General features: G+C 41.6%; 1 protein-coding gene across 3 annotated transcripts in view; it reads left to right on the top strand.

The window, feature by feature from the left end:
• Positions 1-428: 428 nt before the first annotated feature.
• fbn2b (fibrillin 2b) overlaps positions 429-23,198 on the top strand; it is a 67,035-nt gene continuing 44,265 nt past the window's right edge. For all 3 annotated transcript variants that reach the window (XM_052074305.1, XM_052074303.1, XM_052074302.1), the window contains exons 1-4: positions 429-598; positions 4,272-4,602; positions 15,380-15,462; positions 15,591-15,692. In XM_052074305.1, the coding sequence (XP_051930265.1) occupies positions 4,418-4,602; positions 15,380-15,462; positions 15,591-15,692 (370 nt within the window). In that variant the 5' untranslated portion in view covers positions 429-598; positions 4,272-4,417. The remainder of the gene's footprint in view (positions 599-4,271; positions 4,603-15,379; positions 15,463-15,590; positions 15,693-23,198) is intronic.

Below are 23,198 nucleotides of genomic sequence, written 5' to 3'. Positions count from 1 at the left end.
AGCGCAATGGGATAATGCTTTGCCTGTAATTACATTTTTATATATATATATTTTTTAACGAGGAAATATACTTTGTAAGTGGACCTCTTGTGTAAACAGATATTGAACTGTCTGAGCGCGCTGCAATGTGAGAGTTTAAACTAACATTTTCCTGACTTGGAGTATATTTGTGCAGTGTCAAACCCTGATCGAACTCCATTATGACCCCTTTCACCTTCTTTAGTTGATAAAGTGTGCTACTTTTCCACGGGCAGATGTGAATGCAAATGCTTCTTATCACATGTGTAGTGTCCTGTTGCCCCGGAGGAGGGATGATAGTGACGTTAGAGCACTGCTGGCCCCTGTTAGAACAACTCCAGGAGTCTTCTTGAGGAATGTGGGTTTGTCCTGTAGACCGTTACTACCCCCCAAAGCCGCCCCACTCTCTCTCTAACTCCCTCCCCTTATCCCAAACGGGGCAATTCCTTAACTTTTCTCTTCTCTCCCCCCACTCCCAATCCTATAGTAGTTGAATATTCCATCCTTGGTGCGCATACATTCCTGCCTCATAATTCCAACAGCAGGCTGCTCGACGTCAAGGCGCTCCGATTTTTACAAGGTATTGCGGGCATGCTTATTAGTAATCGCATGACCAGAGTGTGATTTATTCAATGACTTCGAGCGGGTGACTATTCGACCAGATACCATTGCGCGTTTCACGGCGGATTAGATTCATGTCAAATGTGCACGTTAACATGCCGCATGCAAATTAGTGTTAAAGTTTGATGTTGCATTGTTCATGTGTTTTTTTTTTTGAAACCGGCTTTTAATTGCCTTGTCTGTATTAAAAACACGTTAGTGTTGGCGTTTTAGCTTGATTCTCTCCGCTTGCAAAAGTACAATCTTTGTTGTTGGTACATTTGGTTCACGTCACGTTTAATGAAGCCCATTGGGGCTGATGCGTTTATTTCCATTCATTCATAAAGTTTCTGAGGCTTCACTGCTGCAGCGCGACATGGACACAAAAAGTTTGATTCTCAAACAGTTGCATTTTCATAGTGCAGCGCTGAGGGGAAATGGTTTGGAACAACTTCACTTACAATTTTAAGGAGTTTGCTGAACACCCCCCCCCCCCACCTCCTTCCCCAGAAACTAACCTTTCGTCATCATGCGAGCTTTGATAATATTCGGCATTAAATGTATCCATATAAACCACTAACAAGTGGTTAGCACATCTGCCTCACATTTCTGAAGTTTAGTGTTCAAATCTCATTCCTGGCTTCCTTGTGTAGTTTGCGTGTTGTTTCCAATGAAGTTAGCGAATGGTTGTTTGCCTGCCATGAAATTAATTTAGGACCAGTACAAGGTATAGTGAATGGTTGTATGCCTGCCCTGAAAGTGACTTGCGACTAGTCCAAGGCACACCCCGCCTCTTGCTCAAAATCAGCTGGGATTGACTTCAGCCATACTCATTAAGCACAATGCTTTTCTGGCTACATATCAGTACAGCGTTATTATCAGTCTATATGTTTTAAAATTTAAATCCCATTTTAGAGGAACGCCGTTTTGAATGAGGCAGAATGTTCTTGTTGTCATTAAATGGGGAGATTTTTTTTTGGGGGGGGGGGGGGGTAGTGCTTTACATTCAGCTTGTAACAGCCTAAACGTGGTTTCTTGTCCTCTTTAAGTGCTTGTGCAGATTTTCTCACGCTGGTACAGACTTCAAATATACAAACAAAAGCTATAGGCAGCTTTATTTGGACTGCATGTGGTGTAAAAGTGCTCTGATCACCGACCGCTCTTGACTGCTGTACTGTAATAGATCAGGCACAAGAATCTTTTGTGCCGCCATGCCGCTCAACTCTCTTATTACAAGGAGCTCCTTTGACCTTAGTGGAAAAGGAGTAAAATGCAGGAACACACACGCTGATTGGAAATCACACTTTCATCTCTGCCAAACACTGTCAAGTCATCATCCATCACTGCTCATTATCCTTATCAAACATTTGCATTTTATTTTTTCAAATGATGTGGGTCTGATATCTTTGTCCACTCTTATTTAGGCTACGTTGTATGTCCTGTGGTAGGAGCGATGCTTGCTAGAGTCTGACCAGGGCCCCACAGTTCTTTCCTCAAGCTGTGGTCCATAATGAGGTGGTGAAGAGAAAATAAACCTCAAGGCTGTCCGATCCAGTCAGACCCTGCATGTTTTTCGACTGTAACATACCCCCAAAAAGTCAGAAATGGAAAGACTATACAGCTTTTGTATGAGGTCAGCATATCCAAAATGGAATGATTTAGAGTATGCCTGCTTGTATAAATTACATAATTGGTCTACTTGATGAGGAATTTGTCCTCCTCTATTAACTGGTCTAACGTCTGCTTGTGGAATGGCTGATTTGTTTCAGGGAGCAAACTTTCGGTCAATGGTGGCTTTAGCCTCACCATTTCATTCCCCGCCCATTTAATATGTATGTCTTTGGCTCCCTCTAGGAAGGCACAATGCTTTTAGGGGAGTGAGAGTCTCCAAGTTTCAAGCTTGTGAACCTTGAAATCCAAGGACGGTCTATATTCATCAAAATCCATTGTCAATGATTAAATATGGGTTGTATACACACATCGCTTGCGGCCGTTATCTTTCTGAAGGCAGGACTTTTCATACAGTTCTTGTATTGACTTTGTCAGGTGCGGCTTATCAAAATTTGTTATTGGATTGGTCAATTCATAGCATAATTAATATAAAACATTTGATTTAAAGAAAAAAGAAACCCAAAACAGTACATGAATGTTGAGTGTGTGAAACCACGCCCACGGAAAAATGGATGCTACTTTGCCTAGCATCCTCATGCCTTGGCATATCTACGTGACAAGTCTTTTGTAATTTTAGTAAGTTCGTTTTTATTTCGGCGGCATGGTGGTCAACTGCTCAACACGGCAGCCACACAGTGCAGAGATTGTCAGGCGTTCGATTTCGGGCTCTGGCCTTTCTGTATGGAGTTTGCATGTTTTTTGCATCTCTGCTGACGGCTGGGATTGGCTCCAGCATGCCCATAACAATCGTGAGGATAAACGACTTGGATAATGGATGGACGCGTGGAGAATATATTATTTCTTTATTTTGCTTTAAATGTCTTTTTTTTTTTTGTAAGTGCTTTTAAATTTTGTACTTTTAATGATGTGAAGCATACTCCAACTCTCCCAACACACTTTTCAGAGTTGTGCTCATGCGTCATAGTGAATTTCTGAACGTGCCTTAGGTTAGAGTTCGTTAGCTTTGCAGTCCATATCAGCAATAGATACCTCTGTAATTTAAAACAAAAAAACACCCCCAAATCTCTCAGTCTTCCTGGGGTCTAAAGAAGAAGAAGGCAATTAGAAAAATGAGCCTGGTCCAAGTCCAATAGGAGAAGCAGCCACAGCTCGTTAGTGCAAAGGCTTCAAAATATAGTGCAACTAGCATTCCCCAATTAGAACTATGAAAAACATCAGGGTGATGTGGCGTACCATTTTGTGCATTTTTGTCTCACTGAGTAATGCGCACGGAAGTGGATTCAAAGGCAAAATCAATCACTGTGATGGGACGGTAGGGTCCAGATCTCCAACTTGGGGCAAATTCATTCCTTATATTGAATAACATCACTAGTGTGTCTTATACTTTTATTTTATTTTTTTAAACGAGAGGACATCTCAAGTAAGTGAAGTAATGAAAATCTATTTTTTTCTCAGCCCCCACACATATAGGTCAGGCCCTTGCTTAGCCCCGGGAGAGAGAAAAATCTTGGCGCCGTGCCTGCACAAGTATTGCATACTAGAGTAGATGATGCTTTTTTGAGGGGGTTGTGGAAAAAGCTTGCTAGTTAATCGCACACAATCAAAAGCAATTAAAAAGTAAAAACCAAAGTGTGTCACTGGGCATTGTTTAAGCTGTGCCCCGAATTCTGAGGCTAAACCTCCACAATTTAGTGCTTCACACTTCTCATGTTTTGACATGTTTCACCAATTACCTTAAAACATGAATTTAGAAATGCAATTCTGAAATCACTATCAAATCATATAAAACATTCTTAACTGCCGTTCAATTGTAAAAAAAAAAAAACCCAAAAACATTAATCACTGTAATTGCAAATTTCCCTAGTGTGGGACAAATAAAGGTTATCTTATCTTATAATGTTAATACGTCGTCCATTCTAAGAGCCAAGGCGCTTTCTGAGTGTAAATGTGAGAAACACACTGAATGTACCTCTGTGTTCTGTTTTTTCTGGACTTTTATTTCAAGTTTCTTTTTTTTCCAGTCCCAACTGTGGAGTGCACACCAGGACTTGGTCTGGATCTAGGTCGACATTGTTCTGCTCAGCCTGGGTCCAAACGGTGATCAGAGAGTCTGAGAAGGAACTTTAAAGGGCGTGTGTTTCATTCGGTGGGATCGCCGGCCGGACCAATGGGATCGGGAAAGCTGGCCCGGGTGCTGCTGGGGTGGGTGGCGATGTGTCTCGCACCAATCCAGGTGGCGTACTGTCAGACTGCCAATGGGAATGGACCTCTCCAGGCAAGCCGCTTCACATCCACTTCGGACCAGAGAGAGGCGCAGCGGGTTAGGCGCCGTGGCCAGGAGACACTGAGAGGGTAGGCATAACTGACTGTACGTATGCACATTCACACGGCTGTTGCAGCTCTTCACGTTCGTATCGTTACTGGAGGTGTGTGGTAACAATTGCTTTTAACACAATGGGGTGTGAGCACTGTTTCTCAGGGGTTCAACTTGCATGAATCACTATTATATATCTGTTACTATTTCTGAATGCAGCTAATTATTTAAGCAACTTCAAACGCTCACGTCGGACCAATATCGGGAAATAGCAGTGAAAACGCTGGTTTTGATGGCCAGCGTGAAAGCGGCTTTTGTCTTTCACGACGGTAATGTGGAGCATGATAATTCAAGAGCTTCGTTTAGCAGATTAATGGAAAATGCATCTCCTCCAGTTTTGCATAAACGCCTTTGTCGACATATTGTATCTGGAGAGGCTGAAAACCATAAATGACTTTCCCCCCCACTGATTTCCTGCCACTGGCCTTTCAACTACTGTGCTTTCTGGTGTGAGGCCAGACCGCCTTATATCAAATCATGCTGCGGAATACTAGTGCATTGTTTTCCCCAAAACAGCACATGTTTGACTTTAACAAGCTGCCTGGCACGCTGAACTCACCACGTGTATTTACAGCAAATTGACATTTCATGGGAAAGAGAAGAAAAAGCAGCTTTCTTTACGTCCCATGCAGCGATGATGAAGGAGAGTGTGACCCAGATTCTCCCGTGTTTTGCTTAGAAGCTGGAGAAAGTAGTTCACAGCCACTGAGGGGTGGGCTAAATTGAGGAAGCTTATGTAAAGTTAGTGTTCTGCATTGAGTGTGATCACTGTGAAACAAGTGATGTGCAATCAGGCTTTGCCTTTTAGCCAAAACACGAATCAGAAACAATGACCTACGTTTACAACTTAAGATCTCATATTTCCTCCATGCGATTGTGTAAATTATATTCAACACAGTCTATTCTCGACATAACGTAGCACTTCTCTTGGCCGCATTGGTTTTGTTACCTGAATGTGGATGCTTGATTTTTTTTTCAACAATCAGATTTTGACGTCATAGGGCTGGTCGGGGGCCAACTTGCTGGCCCTTGATGATGTCAGCTTTTTTCATTTTTTTCTACTGGTTGCTCAGAGCAAAACTTGTTATGGACTAGCCAAAACACATCTGTTGTGATCAACGCTCATTAACAGAGATGGGCGTTCCGTCCTTTGGATGGAACGATCCATCCGTTCGTCCCGCATAGACAACCATTTTTGGGACTGAGGACAGAGGATGAGAAATTTTGAAAATGGACAGATTAAGCAAAGAATATATGTATATGTCATGTAAATGTTGTCTATGAAAATACTTCCTTGTGGTTGCTGCAAAAGGGGCCATTCAAGATGAAATCAGCAGTGCTACACGAATGTATGGAGCAAAGTAAGTCTTGCCTGTAGGGTTTTAATTGCACCCACCCCCCCATGCCTCTCTCCCACGGTGTCATGCACGGACGCTTTAATTATTTTTTTTTTTATCGGAGTGGGGGTAGACTGGGATGAAAGCGCTTTAAAAGGGCGAGGATGATTACGATGTGAATAAGGACACGAGGACGATGACAGAAGTGTACGCAGGACGGACCGGCAAAATAGGGCAAAGTGCGCATCCCTGCTCATTAATACTTTTAATAATAAGCATCTCTGGTGAGTATGTTTCATTTTTTTAAAGTGTTTTTGCCATGTCATGTTATGTTGTGTTTTGGTAGTATGAATGGGTTCTACATTTGCAACATACACTTGTGGTTTTAAGAGGCGGTTTAGGTTGGGAAAATCTCCACAGACGGCTCAGGCACAAATGCACAGCCCTCCAACGATATGGACAAAAGTATTCGGGCCCTTGATGTTTAACTGGAAGAAAATTCAGTAGACCCTTTAATGACAATAATACAACAAAAAACAAAACTAGGACAACTGACAGCACATTGCTGGGGTTTGCGAACTGGGTGATGGTGGTGCCTTTTCTTTTAAATTGTAGCTTTTTTTCTGGCAATACTGAAGCCCCTCGGGTCTAGTGTCAGCACAAAACACTTCACTTTCATGTTTTATTGTTTTTTCTTTTTTACCATCAGTGGTTAACTTACTTCATATTTGTATGACAGTTAAGCATGTAAGTAAAGTCAATTTAGGTGAATGACGGCAGTAATTACAATTTAAATTGCTCTGGAATGTAAACGCATTGGAGGTCACCGAGCACGACAAAATGGATTGTGTTCATTCACATTTTTGAATAACATGTTCACGTATGGACATGTCTGTTTTTAAAAGTGACGTTTATATGAGTGTCTGTGAAATGAACCAAAAAGATCAAATTACCCATTGTCTCCTCTATTGCGCTCCACCGTCATATTCAACCTCTTCCACTTATAGGGACACTAGCTGGTTCGCCGCCCTCCGGGCGGCTCATCAGCTAGTTCCTACGGAAGGCTGGTAAGGTGGTGGTTCGCCGTCCTCCGGGCGGCTCATCAGCTAGTTCCTGCGGAAGGCTGGTAAGGTGGGCCTTCGGCCCACAAAAGTGTTGTTGCTTGGTTCAACTTTTTGTTCATCTTCATTGCTTATCGCGAAAATAAAGAGATGTTTAGCTCTACTAAATAACTAACAATTTCATTGCAATGCTTGTGGGTAGACAACATTTTTTCGCTAAGATGCCCGCGCGATCGTAGTGAGCCACTGCCTGAGCGGCGCAGTGGCGGCGCGCAGCGGCGCGGTGAAGTAGGTACGTTTTAAAAAGGGACAGACCGCGTGCGGGACGACGCGCAATATATATATAGATATCATTTGGACTTGCATATTTTGCTACTATGCCAAAAAAGAAAGAAAAAATAAAAACAAGGCGCGTTTTGTTGAGCCCCGTTGTCAAAATCAGTTATTCAAGTCATGCACCTTAGCATATGGTTGTCCTTGTGCCAAGCCACAGGAAATGAGGTAGTTAGTCCTATCACCCAAAGGACCTATGAAAAGGGACGTTTGTTTCACCGATGTAGGTGACAAAGCAGCAGAAGTACAAGACCACATGCCGATGGCGACAGAATATACATACACATACTTTTGTTTTACGATGTTAAGTCAAACTCCAGAACAAGGGTTGACCTATTGCTTTGTTTAAATTTTTTTTCAAACAGGAATGTCGAGTGATAACGAAAATAGAGATCCGGTTGAACATAAAGGCAGCTGTCTAAGAGTCGGTGTTTGGCCTAGCTGACACTGTGTTGAACGGTTCATCATCTCGATTGTGTTTTCTGACATATCTCAAATTTTCACGAAATAACATCTGGAGGGGCATGATCTCACCCAAATTAAATATATGAGCAGGCAGATCCACATTCACACTTTGTCTGGTAGAGCAATTCCAAACCAAGGGGCAATTGCATATTATTCCCATCAAACATGAAGGGATATTTTTTTTAAGAACTGAGATAATAATAAAACTTTTCCGATGCACAACGTGAACATGTGGAAACATAGCAGGGATGGGGATGAACGGCTCATAGATCCGTCTGTCCCTGCTTCCGTCCGTCCGTCCGTCCGTCCAGCCATCCATTATTTATTTATTGATTTTTAATGTGCTCAATAAATTAATAGCAGCTACGTATTGCAACAATAAAAAAAAGTCTGCAGTGCACCAGCACCAAGTCTTGTGGACATGAAATGGAACGGGTCATTTTAATGTTAGCTGGCAGCTGTAACCAGATTTTTACTTTCCCCAGGAGCTGCCCTTAGCTAGCCAAAGCAAACAAGTGTCTCGTTTATTTTTCATTACGGTTTGTCACTGGCTAACAAAATAACGTTTAATCGTTTAAAATGTGAACTGCGTTCCTTTGAGCCACCTCTTGGGGGAAATGTGCACCATATTGACAAAGTATTGGGGACACCTGGCCATTAGAACGAAAGGAAAGTATGTCTGGGAAGATATTTTATATTCGAAGAGATTGAATGACTCTGTGGGATATTTTTTTTTTTGTCCATTCAACTAGAAGAACACTTTTGAAGTCACAGTTATTCTGAAGTGGTTGATTCAGGGTTCTTCTGCATGAAATTCGTGCAAGCACACTTTTATGGAGTTTGCTTTTTGAACTGGGAACAGGAATGTCCTTTCCAAAACTGTTCTCACAATGTTGGAAACATACAAGCCTGTAAGACGCAGAAAGATCATAGATGTCTAAGATGTACAGTATATCGCAAGGCTTCTGTACATGTAGTATTTGTATAATTAGCTATTTCTTTTGGAATGATGTGGTAAGAAAAAGCACCATAAGTTGCACAGGAGTTGTTGAAGGTCACGATTCACCTCAAAGTACAACGATATGTGGTCCATTCAAGACCCGCCAGTCTATTCGAACACTTTTATCCAAGTGTTGTACCGATCACAGTCTACTGTCAGTAACTGTGCGTGTGGCACATGGCGGGTGGTTAGCGTAATGATGGCCATTATGCCGGCCTTGGGCTAACGTGCAGTGTTTATTTGCTGGCGAGAATTCTATATCCACAAATCTGTCCCTGGTTTAACCGCCAGTGCTGATGTTGACTAGTTCTGACTCCCAGGCTCCCACAACACACGGCTGCTGGCTATCAGTCCATTCAGCGTTGTATCAGATCAGACTTTTGGCTCGCTGCCTTGAATGCTTTAGTTGAAGTCGGATTTTTGCTTGTAGCGAGCTCTGAACATGATTTCGTGTTGAACGCTGCCTCATAAGCAAGGTAAAACAAACAACCGATTATTTCTTCATGTCAAGGAAAGATTTCCCACATTTTACTGTATTTAATGTCAAATTAGCGTGTGTCAAATATAGCACATTGAGGTGATTAAATAATGTCTGAGAGTTCTGGTGTTACAACATGGCTTGAGAACCGCTGCAGATTTTGTACAATAGTATGAAATCTTTAAATGGTGAACCAAACATTTTGATGTTGATGCCTTGGAAGACTCCTGTTAGATTTTCACGACTTTCACCTGGCTTCAGACTATCCTGACTAAAGGCAAATAGAAGGTATATGAAATCAGGGCCTGTGTCCTTTGGAGGCTATACTTGAATTTGAATACCCCCCGCCCCACACACACACACACACACACACACACACATGTTTTGGGGATTTTGACCATTCATAATCAAGCTATTTTAAAACTTCTCTTTTCTCAGCAGCATTTTGAACATTTTGAAACATTAATTCATGGCTTTGTCACATCTCAGATGGATTAATCTGATACACTTTATTTTGGAGTCAGACAATCCTCCATCAAGCGTCTCCAGTGTGTCCACAATGCTGCTGCTCGCCTTTTGAGTGGTACTCCTATAAGGGAGCACACCACTCCTAATATGACGTCCCTTTTATTAGCCGCCTTGTACATTTTATAGTTCTTTTTAAGATCCTATTATTTGTTTTCAAATTTTGTGTCACCCCATTTTACCTCTCTTAGCTCCTTCACTCCAATGCAACTGCTCAGTGCCTTTAGTCAGCGGACCATACGCTATTAGAGTTACAGAGGGCTAAGCGATCAGAGAGGATCAAGTCTTTTCCGTTGCCAGTGCCAGTCCCTTCCTTTGCAACGACCTCTTCGCAACGACCTCCCATGTTCGGCAGGCCTTCTCGGTGCTCATCTTTAAAATTGGTCTTAAAACATATTTTTATTCTTTGGCTTTTCCCTCAGCATGTGGGCCTGTTTTTTGTCTCGCTGCTTTTGTACTTTTTACTTTCTTTGTTAGTCATTCATTGTTTTAACCATCTGTGATTGGTTGGCAACCAGTTCAAGGTATAACCCGTCTACTGCCTGAAAACGGCTGGGATAGGCTCCAGGCTCTCGCAAATACAGAGTTCAGTGAGATATTTGCGGAATAATACAGACACAGTCTGTGAATAATACAGATGTAGTCTGCAGCCACACTCCATTAAGCGGCAATTTGGTCCCAGTCAAATTGGTTTGGGCCAGTAAACTATGATCGACCTTGTATTTATGCCTTTGAAGAATGTAGACGGGATCGTCTGCAATTTGTACATAGAATGACATCATTCCAGCAGAACCTAGCCTAACCTATAAGTGAATTCAACAAAATAAAAGAGAAACTTGATTATTATAACACATGCTTCCATTCATGGAAAATGAAAAACGCAGAGGACTTGGTCTCTCTCTCTCGTAATTTACAGGTTAGTTTTAATTGTGCCACTACGCTTCCCATCCAATTACTCCAATTATTTAAAAAAAAATCATGTAGCTACATGATAGCATTGGTACAGGAACCCTGCAGGTAATTTGCCAGCAATTTGCTGGTTTTAGTGTGGAGAGAAGAAATGAAATATTCTCTTCCCATATATGACCACTGTGGCATCTGAACCGTTGCCGAATCGTCCACTGAACATATTAAATCGATTGGGCGGGTCAGAGTCGGATCTCTAAAAATAAATTGGTGCAGTGAGTCTTCCACCAGAATTATCTTGAAAAATGCGTCAGAAAGGATCAGTGAATATGGAAAATCTTTGAATCATGACATACTGCTTTGTAGAAAAAGGGCTTAGCCTTCTATTTACAGCTGCTTTTTTTTTTTTTGGCTGCGAAAAATTCCACATTCAAAAGATCATCACATAACCTTGAATGTTTTGGCTCAGGCCAGTCCCCACCAGAAGGAACAGACAAGAAACCAATGCTGATGTCCTACCATTAGAACAATGATGTCATTGCACGTGTTACAAGACTAAACGCACATCTGGAACACACAAGTAGCCCTTTTTGGATCAATTTTGCACATAGTGAAGAATATACACTTTTACGTGACCGCAATTACCTTCAATGCAGACCAAAAAGCTCATAAAAAGTAGCTCATTTTCTTTTTAAAAGTCAATTTTTATGCTGGCAATGTAGAATTCCAGTTCGTTCTTGGCAACCAACCTCCTTGTAAACGCAACCCAGTTTTGCTGAAAGGAGTCGCTTTGAAAGCTAGTTGAATGGGACTAGCTAACATCATTAGCACCCCCACCAATGGCCGGAATGGAGTCCCAAGAATGGACACGTGGGTCATTTTCGAGACATTCCTCTATCCTCCTCACTCCCATCTCATAACAAGCCATCAGGCACAAGTACTGCTTCAGGCAGGAATACGTAAGGCTTAACGTGGCTCAAATACCAGACCGATGACTTTTGATCTTTGACCGGGCCACTGACACAAACACATACAAGCTTCCCAGGCACCTGACCTAAACCTCTGCTCTTCTTTGTCTTCATGGAATCAGAATCTGGTCATGTACCATGCCGGCCCCGTGTTGGCAGTCCAACAGGCTGCTCTCAGCTGCTTTCATCTTTGACCCTGTGGATTCCTGAATGAGTGGACACACCCTTTCTAATTCTGCAACAGTTTGCTGGAAACTCACAGAATGCCATGGGTGCTTCCCGAGACTCCAGAAAACGGTGGTTGTTGAAGATCAGAACCAATTGACATTGACAACTTGAACAGCATTCAGTGGAAACCCAGCAAAGATAAACAGTTCCCAAATGTAAAAAACCATGGGTTTATTTTCATTTTTTGTCTGTCCATATTGTCACAAGCAGCAGTTTCTGCAATTCACTCTGACAAGAATGAGGGAGTTGGTCAGTAAGGGCATTTATCTTGTAGTTACAATTATAAAATGGCCTTTAATTGGCGTGGCGACAAGTCCTGGATGTACTGTGACTCTAAAGAGGGCATATAAGGCAACACATTTGTTTTTTTGCTCCCATTTTTCATGAGACAATCTCAAAAGATGACATCGAAAAAGTTTGGGATTTGTGAGTTCAGGTGATGAAAAATAGGAGCAAAAACAAAAGTGTGGCATTGATAGTTTCTGTTCCCTTTTTTTTGTCTTGTGAGATGGCAGCCATTTTCCTTTTATTACTATTAATGGCAGTTAACGAGCGATTTACGGGCCAGGAGGCAGCTTCAAAGGTTGCAACGTGGACGCTCAAAAGTTAAGCTCCTTTAGATTGAGCCCTGAGAACAGTGGGACATTTCAATATTGAGGAAAACCCCTGGAGCTTAAACTCCTTTTTTTGTCTCTTTCATTCTGTTTGACTGGAGTCGGCCCTCTCGAGCTCTTGAGAAGGCAAGCGTTGACCTGCAGGAAAGACCAGGATAGAGCGCAGAGGAAGAATAACAAACAAGAACACCTCAGGGTCAGGCGCATATAATCCGTCATATATTAACATCCTCCCAGTCTAACTGTAATAGTGGAATAGTCTTACCACTCTGGAGAAACAAGAGGAGGGAATAAAGCAGTCGCTCATTAAGCGATGGAATGCTCACGGCGCACTCCATGCATGACTGAGGTGTTTTTGAGCCCTAACATAATGTTCAGTTTGTGCCCCAGAAAGTGGAGCCATTACCAAGACTATGCTCTGGCCTCTCGTTTCCCTATCTCGGTTTTCCACTTCTCCTGCGGCTTCCTCCTCTTCTCAACATCAACTTGTTTTGCTTTCCCTCCCACTTATCCCCTGTTCCTTTTCCTTTCCCACTGTCATGTCCTCCCACCAAGCCCGATCCTTGTCACTGTCTTCACACATTCTGAATGTCATGTTCTAGCTTCGGCAATTGCCTCAAATAATTCACTTCTTTGAACTTTATCCTTTTCCACTTCCCCCCTGCTGCTTTTTCTTTGACCACAATGCAAATTCCTCCTGACAGCCATCCACCTGTTTGTCTATACTTCTACCGCCCGTTGCCTGAGTGAAATGATCAGGATCATTATCAGGCTTCTACAAGATCTTGCTGCTGAGCTGATATTTTCTAATCAGGTGTGTTCGAGGAGGGGAAGCTATAAAACACTGTTGTCAAACATACGGCCCGTGGGCTGGAACCGGCCCCCAACCAGGTTCGATCTGGCCCACAGGATCATTTAAAAGTGAAAAAATGCATTAAAGACACAGAATGAACATTTTTAATAAAATGCAGTTCATTTATTAAACGCTAGGGGGCACACTGTTTTAATCAGAGAAAACAGTCTGTTACTGAGACAGACCCAACACATCAGAAGGTATCAATCCACCGATGCTTCTTTATACCAAAACAAAGGAAAAACATGATATTTTGGTTAATTATTTAGCAGAGTATGGTATAATGTTAACATCTACCGAGTCCATTTGTGGATCACAATGTGAAATGAGTTTGATACCCCTGCTCTAAAACATGCAAGATGGCACACTAGATAATAAATACCTGTATTTACAACACAGATAAATGCTAACATCCTTTTGAAATGAATGACTCCTTTTCCAGAATCATGAATGAAATAGCTTATCGCAATCTGCGAGCAAATGAAAACGGATCGTGGAAATGTTTGAAAGCAGTTGACTCCTCTAGAAGCATTTATTACAAACAAAAACAAAGAGAAACAGAGAACTTGAACCACACACACCAAAAAAAAGCATCCCTTACCACCATTTTCACAATAAAGACTAGTGGTCAGTTTGGAGGAGGTATTTCTGAACTTGTAAAAACAATTGTAAAATGGCTCGCCCCTCTGATGGGAACTCTCCAAAAGTCACTGTGATGATGTCACCTCGATGATGTCGTAACTGTTGACTTAAGCTCAATATAAATATTTGGAAGATAACCTTTTACAGGGATGGCGGTATGTTAACAGGCAGGCGTGGTTCAATCAAAGAAATTGTCTTACTAGAAATGTAGACGTCATTACCAGTCACATGCCTTACCAAACAGGTCTGCACCTGATTTATCTCCTTGGGTCTTGTCCAGAGCTTTAGAAGAGGACACTTTTAAGAGCATGTTTAAATCTTTTCTCATGTTCTTCTCTTAACCGAATTGAGGCTGCTTCTTCTCTTTGGAGGAATCTCAAAGAAAGCCATGCGAACTTGAAGAAAAAAAGCCAAACCAAGTTTTGAGGTTTTTATGTGACTTTAGGGGTGTATTTTCCAGGAGAATCGCGGTTGAATTTTGGAGGTTTCACTGTATTTGTCTTGAATGAAGTTATGTTGCTCACAACATCTGGAATACCAGTCAGTTGATTGTGCTAGATTTGGTGACAGAAAGACCATCAAAAATGGATAAACATTGGGCTCTGTAGATGTAATCTCTGAGGCAAATGACTTGATGTCATCAAGATGAGTGTCTGTACCAATTTACCGGTCTCCGGTCACTACAATCTTGGTTGTAGTCAATAAAATGGACCATAACACAAATGACCACAGATACACCCCTATTATGTGCTTTGAAAGCTCTCGATGGATATCATTATTACAACCCACGCTGTTGGAATCTTTTCAGATTGCTATGGTTCATTTACTTCTGTATTCCAACTAGAATTGGGTTTGAGGGTTGATGCATGAGGGGGATTTTTTTTTTTTAGTCCAGTCAGACAACTGTTGATAAAGAGTTCTCCTCTTATTGGTTTGTAAAGCCTCAATGTATTTGTGTGTGTGTGTGTCTAATGCCAGTCATTTGCAAATGCGGTTCTGCTGCTTCCTGAAAGGAAAGCTTGTGGCCGAGACCAATCAAACGCTCCATAGGCTGCGATGACTCTTACATCTGTCAACTGAGCAGCTCAGATCAGATTTTTGGGTGCCGGGTAAAAACCTGAGAAGCCCACTCATCTTTGTGATCCTCCTCTGGGAATCCCATCATGCAACACTGTGGAGAGTTTAGCGTCGGTGTGTTTTGTTTACTCTCAAAGGATAAGACAAACAGATCTTGGCCAGTTTGGAACCTAACACTCAGCGCCGTCTATTTGTTTAGGGGATTCTTTCAAATATTTGGTATGCTGGATGATTTCTAACTTTTTTTCTCTTTCTTTTTATGTGTCAGACCCAACGTGTGTGGTTCTCGCTTCCATTCTTATTGCTGCCCCGGGTGGAAGACTTTGCCAGGCGGGAACCAGTGTATTGTTCGTAAGTGCCGCAACCCGTGAATCCTCGTCACTTGTCATCAAATTGATCCAACAGGATAAAATGTTATTTCTGTTGCTCCTTTACGGGACACTTAAAACGACTCGCCCCTTTCTCCTTTGATCAAACAGCAATTTGCAGGAACTCCTGTGGTGATGGCTTCTGTTCCAGACCCAACATGTGCACCTGTTCAAACGGGCAGCTCTCTTCCAGCTGTGGAGCGGGAGGAGGAGGTGAGTTTTACATCTCACTTAATGTATCACCCAAAAATAAAAAATAAAAAAGGGAAACACCAACTCGTTAATAGTACACCAATGGACTAGGTTGATTTTCAGAATTTTTGCCCAATTGAATTGAAAAGAGCTGGCAAAGATCTATTGTACTTGATTATTTATGACTTTTTATCTGTAAAGCTGTTGATTGTCTAATTCTGTCCGACTTGTCCGGAAAAAAAATTAATAAAACAACACCACTGGTTCTTCTACAAACATGCTAGATGCTTTTCATTGCGGTCTGGAGACTTTTGTGCTTTGCATTCCTCGACCATGTTCCAAAAGTTGTCGGTTTTGTGCTTTAGTTACATACCGTATACATTTTTACTGTAGTATTCAGTCTTTTATTGGTTTTATACAGTTCGTGTGTGTGTGTGTGTGTACACAATCCCTTCCTGGAGGCTGGTCGCTCTACAATTTGTTCAGATTTAGAGACTAGTTTCCCATAATTATTATCAGGCTGAAAGGGGTTTTCTTCATGCAACTCAAACCGGCTCAGCTACTTATGAAATAATGCGCTTGCTAACACTAGTTTTATTTCCCCACTGATCACATCGCTCTTATCATGTGAGCAGAGTTAAACATGGAGTCTCTTGCCAGCACTTGAGTTGATCAATTCCAATGTACACTCTGGCTGCCTTGACTCATTTAAGGCGGAGTTGATGTATGTGGGGAGGTGCACAGAGTCAAAATAGTCTTCGGGGGAATTAGTTCAGAGTTCGAGTAAGAGTGAAACGAGAAGGGTGTTAGGAAATAGTTTAACCCCACTTTGGGAGCTTGTAAAGTACGTGTAGATGTGTGTATTAAGTGGCGTGCAATGTGTTCAAGCCTCGCTGCTTTAGTAGGCCAAAATCAGTTCATCAGTTATGCCTGGCCTACGGCCAGACCCCTTTGCTCATGCTTACACTCTGTGTGAAGCGCGCAAATGCCCAACTTGCACCATTAAATCTTATATTACACAACTTTAAAAAACAAAACAAAAACAAAAACGCTGGGTGCACACACATGCACAAAGCAAGCGTAAAGAAAGATATGTTCGAGAGCAAATTAAAGGTGATGTCCCCTGAAAAGGAAGGCCATGCAGGATGGGGCGGGAACAGCCTCTGACCTGGACGGCAGGATGCACGCTGATCTCTTGCAGCGTCAGTTATTTGGCAAGAGTTATGAAGTTACGTTCCAGAATGGGTCACGGGGCCCAGAAAGATAATTTAAAGCTTAGAGAGCTTTGAAGAGTTTCACTGAACTGTCACTCACTCATACTGTGGGTCCTCGCCATTCCCCCCGTTGTGATTTATCGAGCTATTTTGTTAGTTTTGTGGGGAGTGGTGGGAAAAATACAGAGATGTCAGTATGATGTGAGCCAATTGCATTTGTCTGTGGTGGTGGTCCGTGTATCCCGTTCTTATGATTATCAAGCCTCTGAACCAGGTTTAATGATACTCAGCGGTCAAGGCGAGGAGAACCTTGGTCCATTCATGCATCGGAACAAACATATACTTTTATGATCCTTGCTTTGTGCACTGGGGCACCGTTACGCCGGCATGGAAAAGAAAGCATCCCCAAATTCTTCCCATCATTTTGGAAACAAAGAATTATTCCAGTTTTCCCAGCACGAGACTCATTAGTAGCGTAGTGTTTCACATAGCTAACTTTATGTCACTAGTGGTGGGATCAGCTCCCTTAAGTGGTGCGGAATACGTATGATTGGTCTAGTCAGCAAGTGGAAAATTCGGATTCAAACTCAACGCCGAATGACTGGTTAGCATGTCCGCCTCACAGTGCAGAGTGCAGGATTTGATTCTAGCTCCGGCCTTCCGGTGTGGAGTTTGAATGTTCTCCCTGTGCCTGCGTGGGTCTTCTGCAGGTACTCCGGTTTCCTCTCACATTACAAAAACATGCCCGGCAGGTTAATGGAACACTCTAAATTGTCCCGAGGGGTGATTGTGAGCGTGAATGGTTGTTTTTCCTACATGTGCCCTGCAATTGGCTGGCAACCAGTTCGAGGTGTACCCCGCCTACTGCCCTAAGACAACTGGGGTCGGGTCCAGCACACCCCTCGACCCTTGTGTGCATAAGGGGATTAGAAAATGGATTGATTGATAGATGGATGGATGGATGGATAACCTATGTTTGACTAATGTTTGGCATTTGTTTCTATGGGATACAGATGCTATTAAGATAAGATATCCTTTATTCGTCCCACACTGGGGAAATTTACAGCCTCCAGCAGCAAGAATGTATGTAGAAAGAAGAAAGGAGAAAGAGAAAAAAAACAACAAACATCTTTCAATTAAATACAATATGAACACAAATGGATAAATCGCAGTACTATTTACAATTTTCCTTCACATCATTTAATTATTATTATTATTATGATTGTTATTTTTTATTCATCAGCCTGACAGCAGTCGGTAGGAACGAGCGTCGGTATCTCTCCTTCTTGCAGCGCGGGTGTAACGGTCTCTGGCTGAAGGAGCTACCAAGTGCTGTCAGGGCGGGCTGGAGGGGGTGGGAGGGACTGGCCATCATAGCTTTTAGCTTAGTTAGCATCCTTCTGTTGCCCACCTCCTCCAGAGTGTCAAGGGAGTACAGGGAATGTACAGGAGAATTTGCTTTACTGTAATTTTGCTGAATTGTTGTAAATGGCTTGTTGTAGTGTTGGACAAGTTGGATATTTTTCATAAAATGTTTTCCTTGAGGCTCTGTTTAAAACAGTGATTTTAATTAGTGGTGTCTCAAAGGCTTTAGGCTATGTCATTAGTAGACCTCATTCTCTTAAATGTGCAACCTGCCCAAGTCTATGTTTGGACTCAGTCCATCATTTCAAAGGGCAATTCAGCGCAATTTGGAGTTGCCAATTTACTCTACCTTCATTATCCACGGTCTCATTTGAGCAAACTGGTGTATACTGAGTCGCGGATAACATCGCATAAAATTGCCTATGGGGGTTGAAAGAAAACAGCAGCCCATTTAGCGAGGTTCTACATATAAAAACACCCACCCTGTTTTTTTTTGTTTTTTTTAAGATGTTTGCATGAGTCAACGTACTGATAACCTGGAGATACACACCACTTCCTGTGAAGGCAGTCTATATCTCGCCCTTAGTAATGTCGAGGGTCACCTTTATACCCTTATTACCTCATAACAAATCATTCCGACCAACATTCTTGCTTCTGTAGGCTACTGGAAATTGGAACACGTGGACCCTGGGAAAGCAGAGAAGGAACTTTTATAATTAGAAGCTGGAATCATTCTGTTAAATTGAATTGTTTGTTCAGATGTAAGATACATAACAGAAATGATTAATCCGCGGAAAATTGAGAATGTGTGTAGGCACCAGGCAGAGTGGGCAAAATATAATACTTATTGTACGAGTCATTCAGAATAATAGGTTATTGCTTGCACAAGTTTTATCGCATGGCCACCCCTTGGTGAGGCGTTTTGTCACCCTGGCCACCTTGAAGGTTTTGGCTCCACCCTTGTTTATGTGGAAGACATTAAATTATGTATTACAGCAAACAGCAGTACGTTGTTGTCGTCGAACATAAAAAATGATTTTTTTTCCCTCATTGGCATCCAAAACAAATACTAAATAATTCTTTTTCTATATGGTGAAATGTGGTCATACATGCCGAACCCAAATTTGTGCATATGTTGAAAAAAAAAACACATAACCTATCACTAACCTAAGCGTAAGGACAAATTCTTAAACCGCATGCTAGGACCACCATAAACCAAGGGAGTAATCATGATACTTTTGTAATCTTACTCCCAGTGCAGTTGATGTAACCCAGTTTCGTTGGTCATTCACACAACGACGACTTTATACAACCTGTGCAAAGTTTTCACATCGGATTAGGTTTTAGGTTTTCGTGTTCGTCATGGCTCTCCACTAGTACCAAGTATACTGCTCGCGGTATGCGTTTCATATTTGCTTTTATATTTGATCAGCGCAATCAGGAGGCATCATGGCAACACTGTCAAAACAAATGAAAAACAAAAAAAAACAGTTTTGACAAGAGTCAGCCAGCTCTATGTCACTACAAGACTCATGTATCCAATGATGTGACAAAAAATGTAAATTTGACATTTTGACATTCATCCTGTAACTGTAATGTATGTCTCTACAATCTAAAAATGTAGGCTGCCTTGTCACCAGTTTCCGTGGGCTGTGCTAATCACAACGCAATACAGCAATAAAGCTCCCTAGTTTTCCATCTCACACACACACACACACACACACACACACACACACACACACACACACACACACACACACACACACGCACGAGCACACACACACATAGACTTCCTGTGTTTCGCAGCCTCTCGTAAAAAGCACCCAGATGTGAGCAGCTGAGCAACAACGCTAGCTATAAGACAGAGCTGCATTGTGGTGCTCCACAGCAAACGCCTTGACATGCATGCACATCCCCCAACAGCCCCTTGGTGTGCAAGTGCAACTTTCCAGGCACGGGTCATTGGGGTGAACCGTCGCACTCCCTCTCACTCTCTCTCTCTTGCGCGCTCTCTCTCTCCCACACTCAACCTGCAGAGGATGCAATGGCACGAGGAGGAGGTGCAAGCAAGCGAAGTTAGCCAGTGAGATCATCTTCTCCTGTCGTCAAATCTGCTTGTTTGCTTCACTCTGCTCCTCCTTGTCCCCTCCCATCCAGCTCCTGTGACAAAGAAAACATGACACATGCGCACGCTGCCTCAGACGCCACCTCTCATCTCATGTTTGTATTGGGAGAAAAGATCAGTTTCATGCCCCAGTTAAGGCCAGGACTGGATTGTGGAGCTTACCAAAACCCGGTTGGAGGTGTGCTTTGCAGTTAAAGCACATGAGAACAATTTTTCGCACAATTTGTTAGCTCCTTGTGCAATCATTCTCTCGTTTGCACATCGTGGCCCAAGTCAAGTCGACAGAATTTGGACATCATGAGTGATGTTCCTACTCCAAGAGGAAAACCTGACTGGTTTCCCTTGAGATGAGATCAATCGCAAAGAGAAAAAGACAATTGCACACTCAACTAAAAAGCCAGCCAGCCCGAGTCTGAAGCTGCTTTAATTTATAGCCTTGTCATCACGAGACACAAACCAGACCAAATGTAGCTTGTGCCAAGTGCTTTGCACGTGAGGTCTCTTCTCAAAACATTAAATACAAAAAGTAATGAAGGCTTTGTTGACAGGTAATCACACCTTCGTGCGTAGCATTTTGCATTTTTGGCTCCAGTTTGGTCCTACTTGTGGGTGGCTTACAATACCTGCTGCTGGCACACTGTGTACGGAGGAACTCATTAGACCAAAGGAGGGATGCCCGGCCATTTCCCTGCTGCTGCTGCGAGGCCTCAGCATGCCAGAAATGTTAAAGCAAGAGACATAAACAGATGGTGAAAAAAAAAAAGACGATGCATGTGGAGACAGAAAGAGGAAATTAATGTTGAACCTGCGATTAGGATTTTGAAAGCATGAGGGTGAATGGAGGAATGTGAAGGAAGAAAAGAAAACAAGCATGCAAGAACTAAAGGACAAAAAGCCGTCATTCCGTTAAGCTAACATAAAAGGTAACAGAGAATAGGCTGGTATAGAACACAATGACGTTTGCAATTTTTAAAAAATCCATACGTTAACTCAAATGGCACTCAGTAGAGCAGGGATCACCAACCTTTTTGGGTACTGATAGTTTGATATGCAATTCTGATATAAGACGTTTGCTCAAATTATTTGGGAGGAATAAGAAGGAAATTAACTCTAATTGCATTTTATGTTTAAAAAAATAACAAAAAATAACTGTACTAATGACAAAAACGTCCTGCATTTTCATCTTGGTCAACATCAATATTGTCAATGAGCTGTTGGGTTCATTTTAAATGTTTGTTTTGATTTGGTTTTTTTTTTTATTGTATTGCTGAATGTCTATACAAAAGATATTCAGTCATTTGAGAATTGTAGTTTATTTCACTTTTACACAATATCTAATTAATTTTAAAAAATAACTCTACACTTAGCCATTACTCCATATGTTCAAAAAAACTTTAAAAAACTAAAACTAATAAAATCTAAGCTAAAACAGAGCATTCTTGAAAAACTAAAAACAATAAAAACTAACAAACCTGCTCTAAAACTCCTGAAAACGAGCTCAATTTAAAAAAAAAAACAAAAGTCAAAACACAAGTCAAAACTAACTATAACGAAAAATCCAAAATTACAAAACCCAGAACAATACAGATTTCTTTCTTAATATGAGCTGGAAATCTCAGCAAAATATATAAAATTAATTATGGCATGTGAATACATTTCTATTTTATACAAAATTGTTTAGTTCATACACTTGTGGTATAGAGGAATATTTTCTATAGTGGACTCTGAACCCCCCAAAAATGTGGTGCAGGCAGTGACGTTCGATTGATTCACTTTACGTACTATCTATGATTAAAGCTGATGTTAAACGCAGTGACAGTTCTCAAGAAGGTGTTGGTTGAAACTTGGCGACAGTAAAAGCAAAACGTCACAGGCTGTCTGTGGCTATCGCTAGCAGTGTGCTGCTTCTCATCAAAATAATCCAAACTTCCTTTGGCCACTGCTCTTTATTTTCACCTTTTTTTTTAAACTCCACTAAGTCCTCCTCCCTCCCTGTACAAATTCCAAAGTGACTGCCGCATGCAGTAAGATCTACTTATTGCTGACTTCTGGCCTGCTTGATAGAATGTAGCCTGAAGGCCTCTGTGTCTTGTCTGCAAGCTGCTAAAGAAATGGCACTGATGTCTTGTGCATCCTCAGTGCTCCTTCAGGAACAAACTCTTCATGCAAATTTAGATTGAGCAAAATTAAACAAACTATCATGTTAAACTTCACTAAAAAATATGACAGTATAGGGGTGATGGGGGTAGAATTTCACAATTTTTGACATGCCATTTGAGTTCAGAGGGTTCGTTGTACATGATTATACTGTACTGGTAGGCATACAATCATCCACAATAGGGAAGGTATCATCAAAATACAGGGACCCTGACCACTGGAGGTTCAGGGTCCATGGATTCACCTACATATGGATTTTTTTTCTAATATCATAAATATATACAGTATATTTTTTAAAATGTTATAATTGTATTTTACCGACAGTTTAGCAGCCAACGCCAATCTTTCCCCTTTTTTTGTGGATAACATTTATCAGTGTATTTAAAAAAATTCTGGGGGGTGAAAATGTGTGCGTATTTTCACTATTTTTAGCGGGGGTCCACTGTACTTATTTCGCATTAATACTTGACTATTTTGGTTTGTGAACTTGCCTGCATATGTTGGGTTGAGGAATGGTATAATAATAATAATAATAATAATAACAATAATAATAATGCTTTTCTGGACATCCAAAGACACTTTATATTATACTGAGTTACAAAATATTCAACGGGTGACAAATGAAGAAAGTAAATATCATACTGTATGTCATTATACCATTCATTG

The sequence above is a fragment of the Hippocampus zosterae genome, chromosome 8, assembly GCF_025434085.1.
Source record: "Hippocampus zosterae strain Florida chromosome 8, ASM2543408v3, whole genome shotgun sequence".
Taxonomy (NCBI): Eukaryota; Metazoa; Chordata; class Actinopteri; order Syngnathiformes; family Syngnathidae; genus Hippocampus; species Hippocampus zosterae.
The sequence above is the reverse complement of the archived record's forward strand: the minus strand, read 5'-3'. Positions and strand labels throughout refer to the sequence as shown.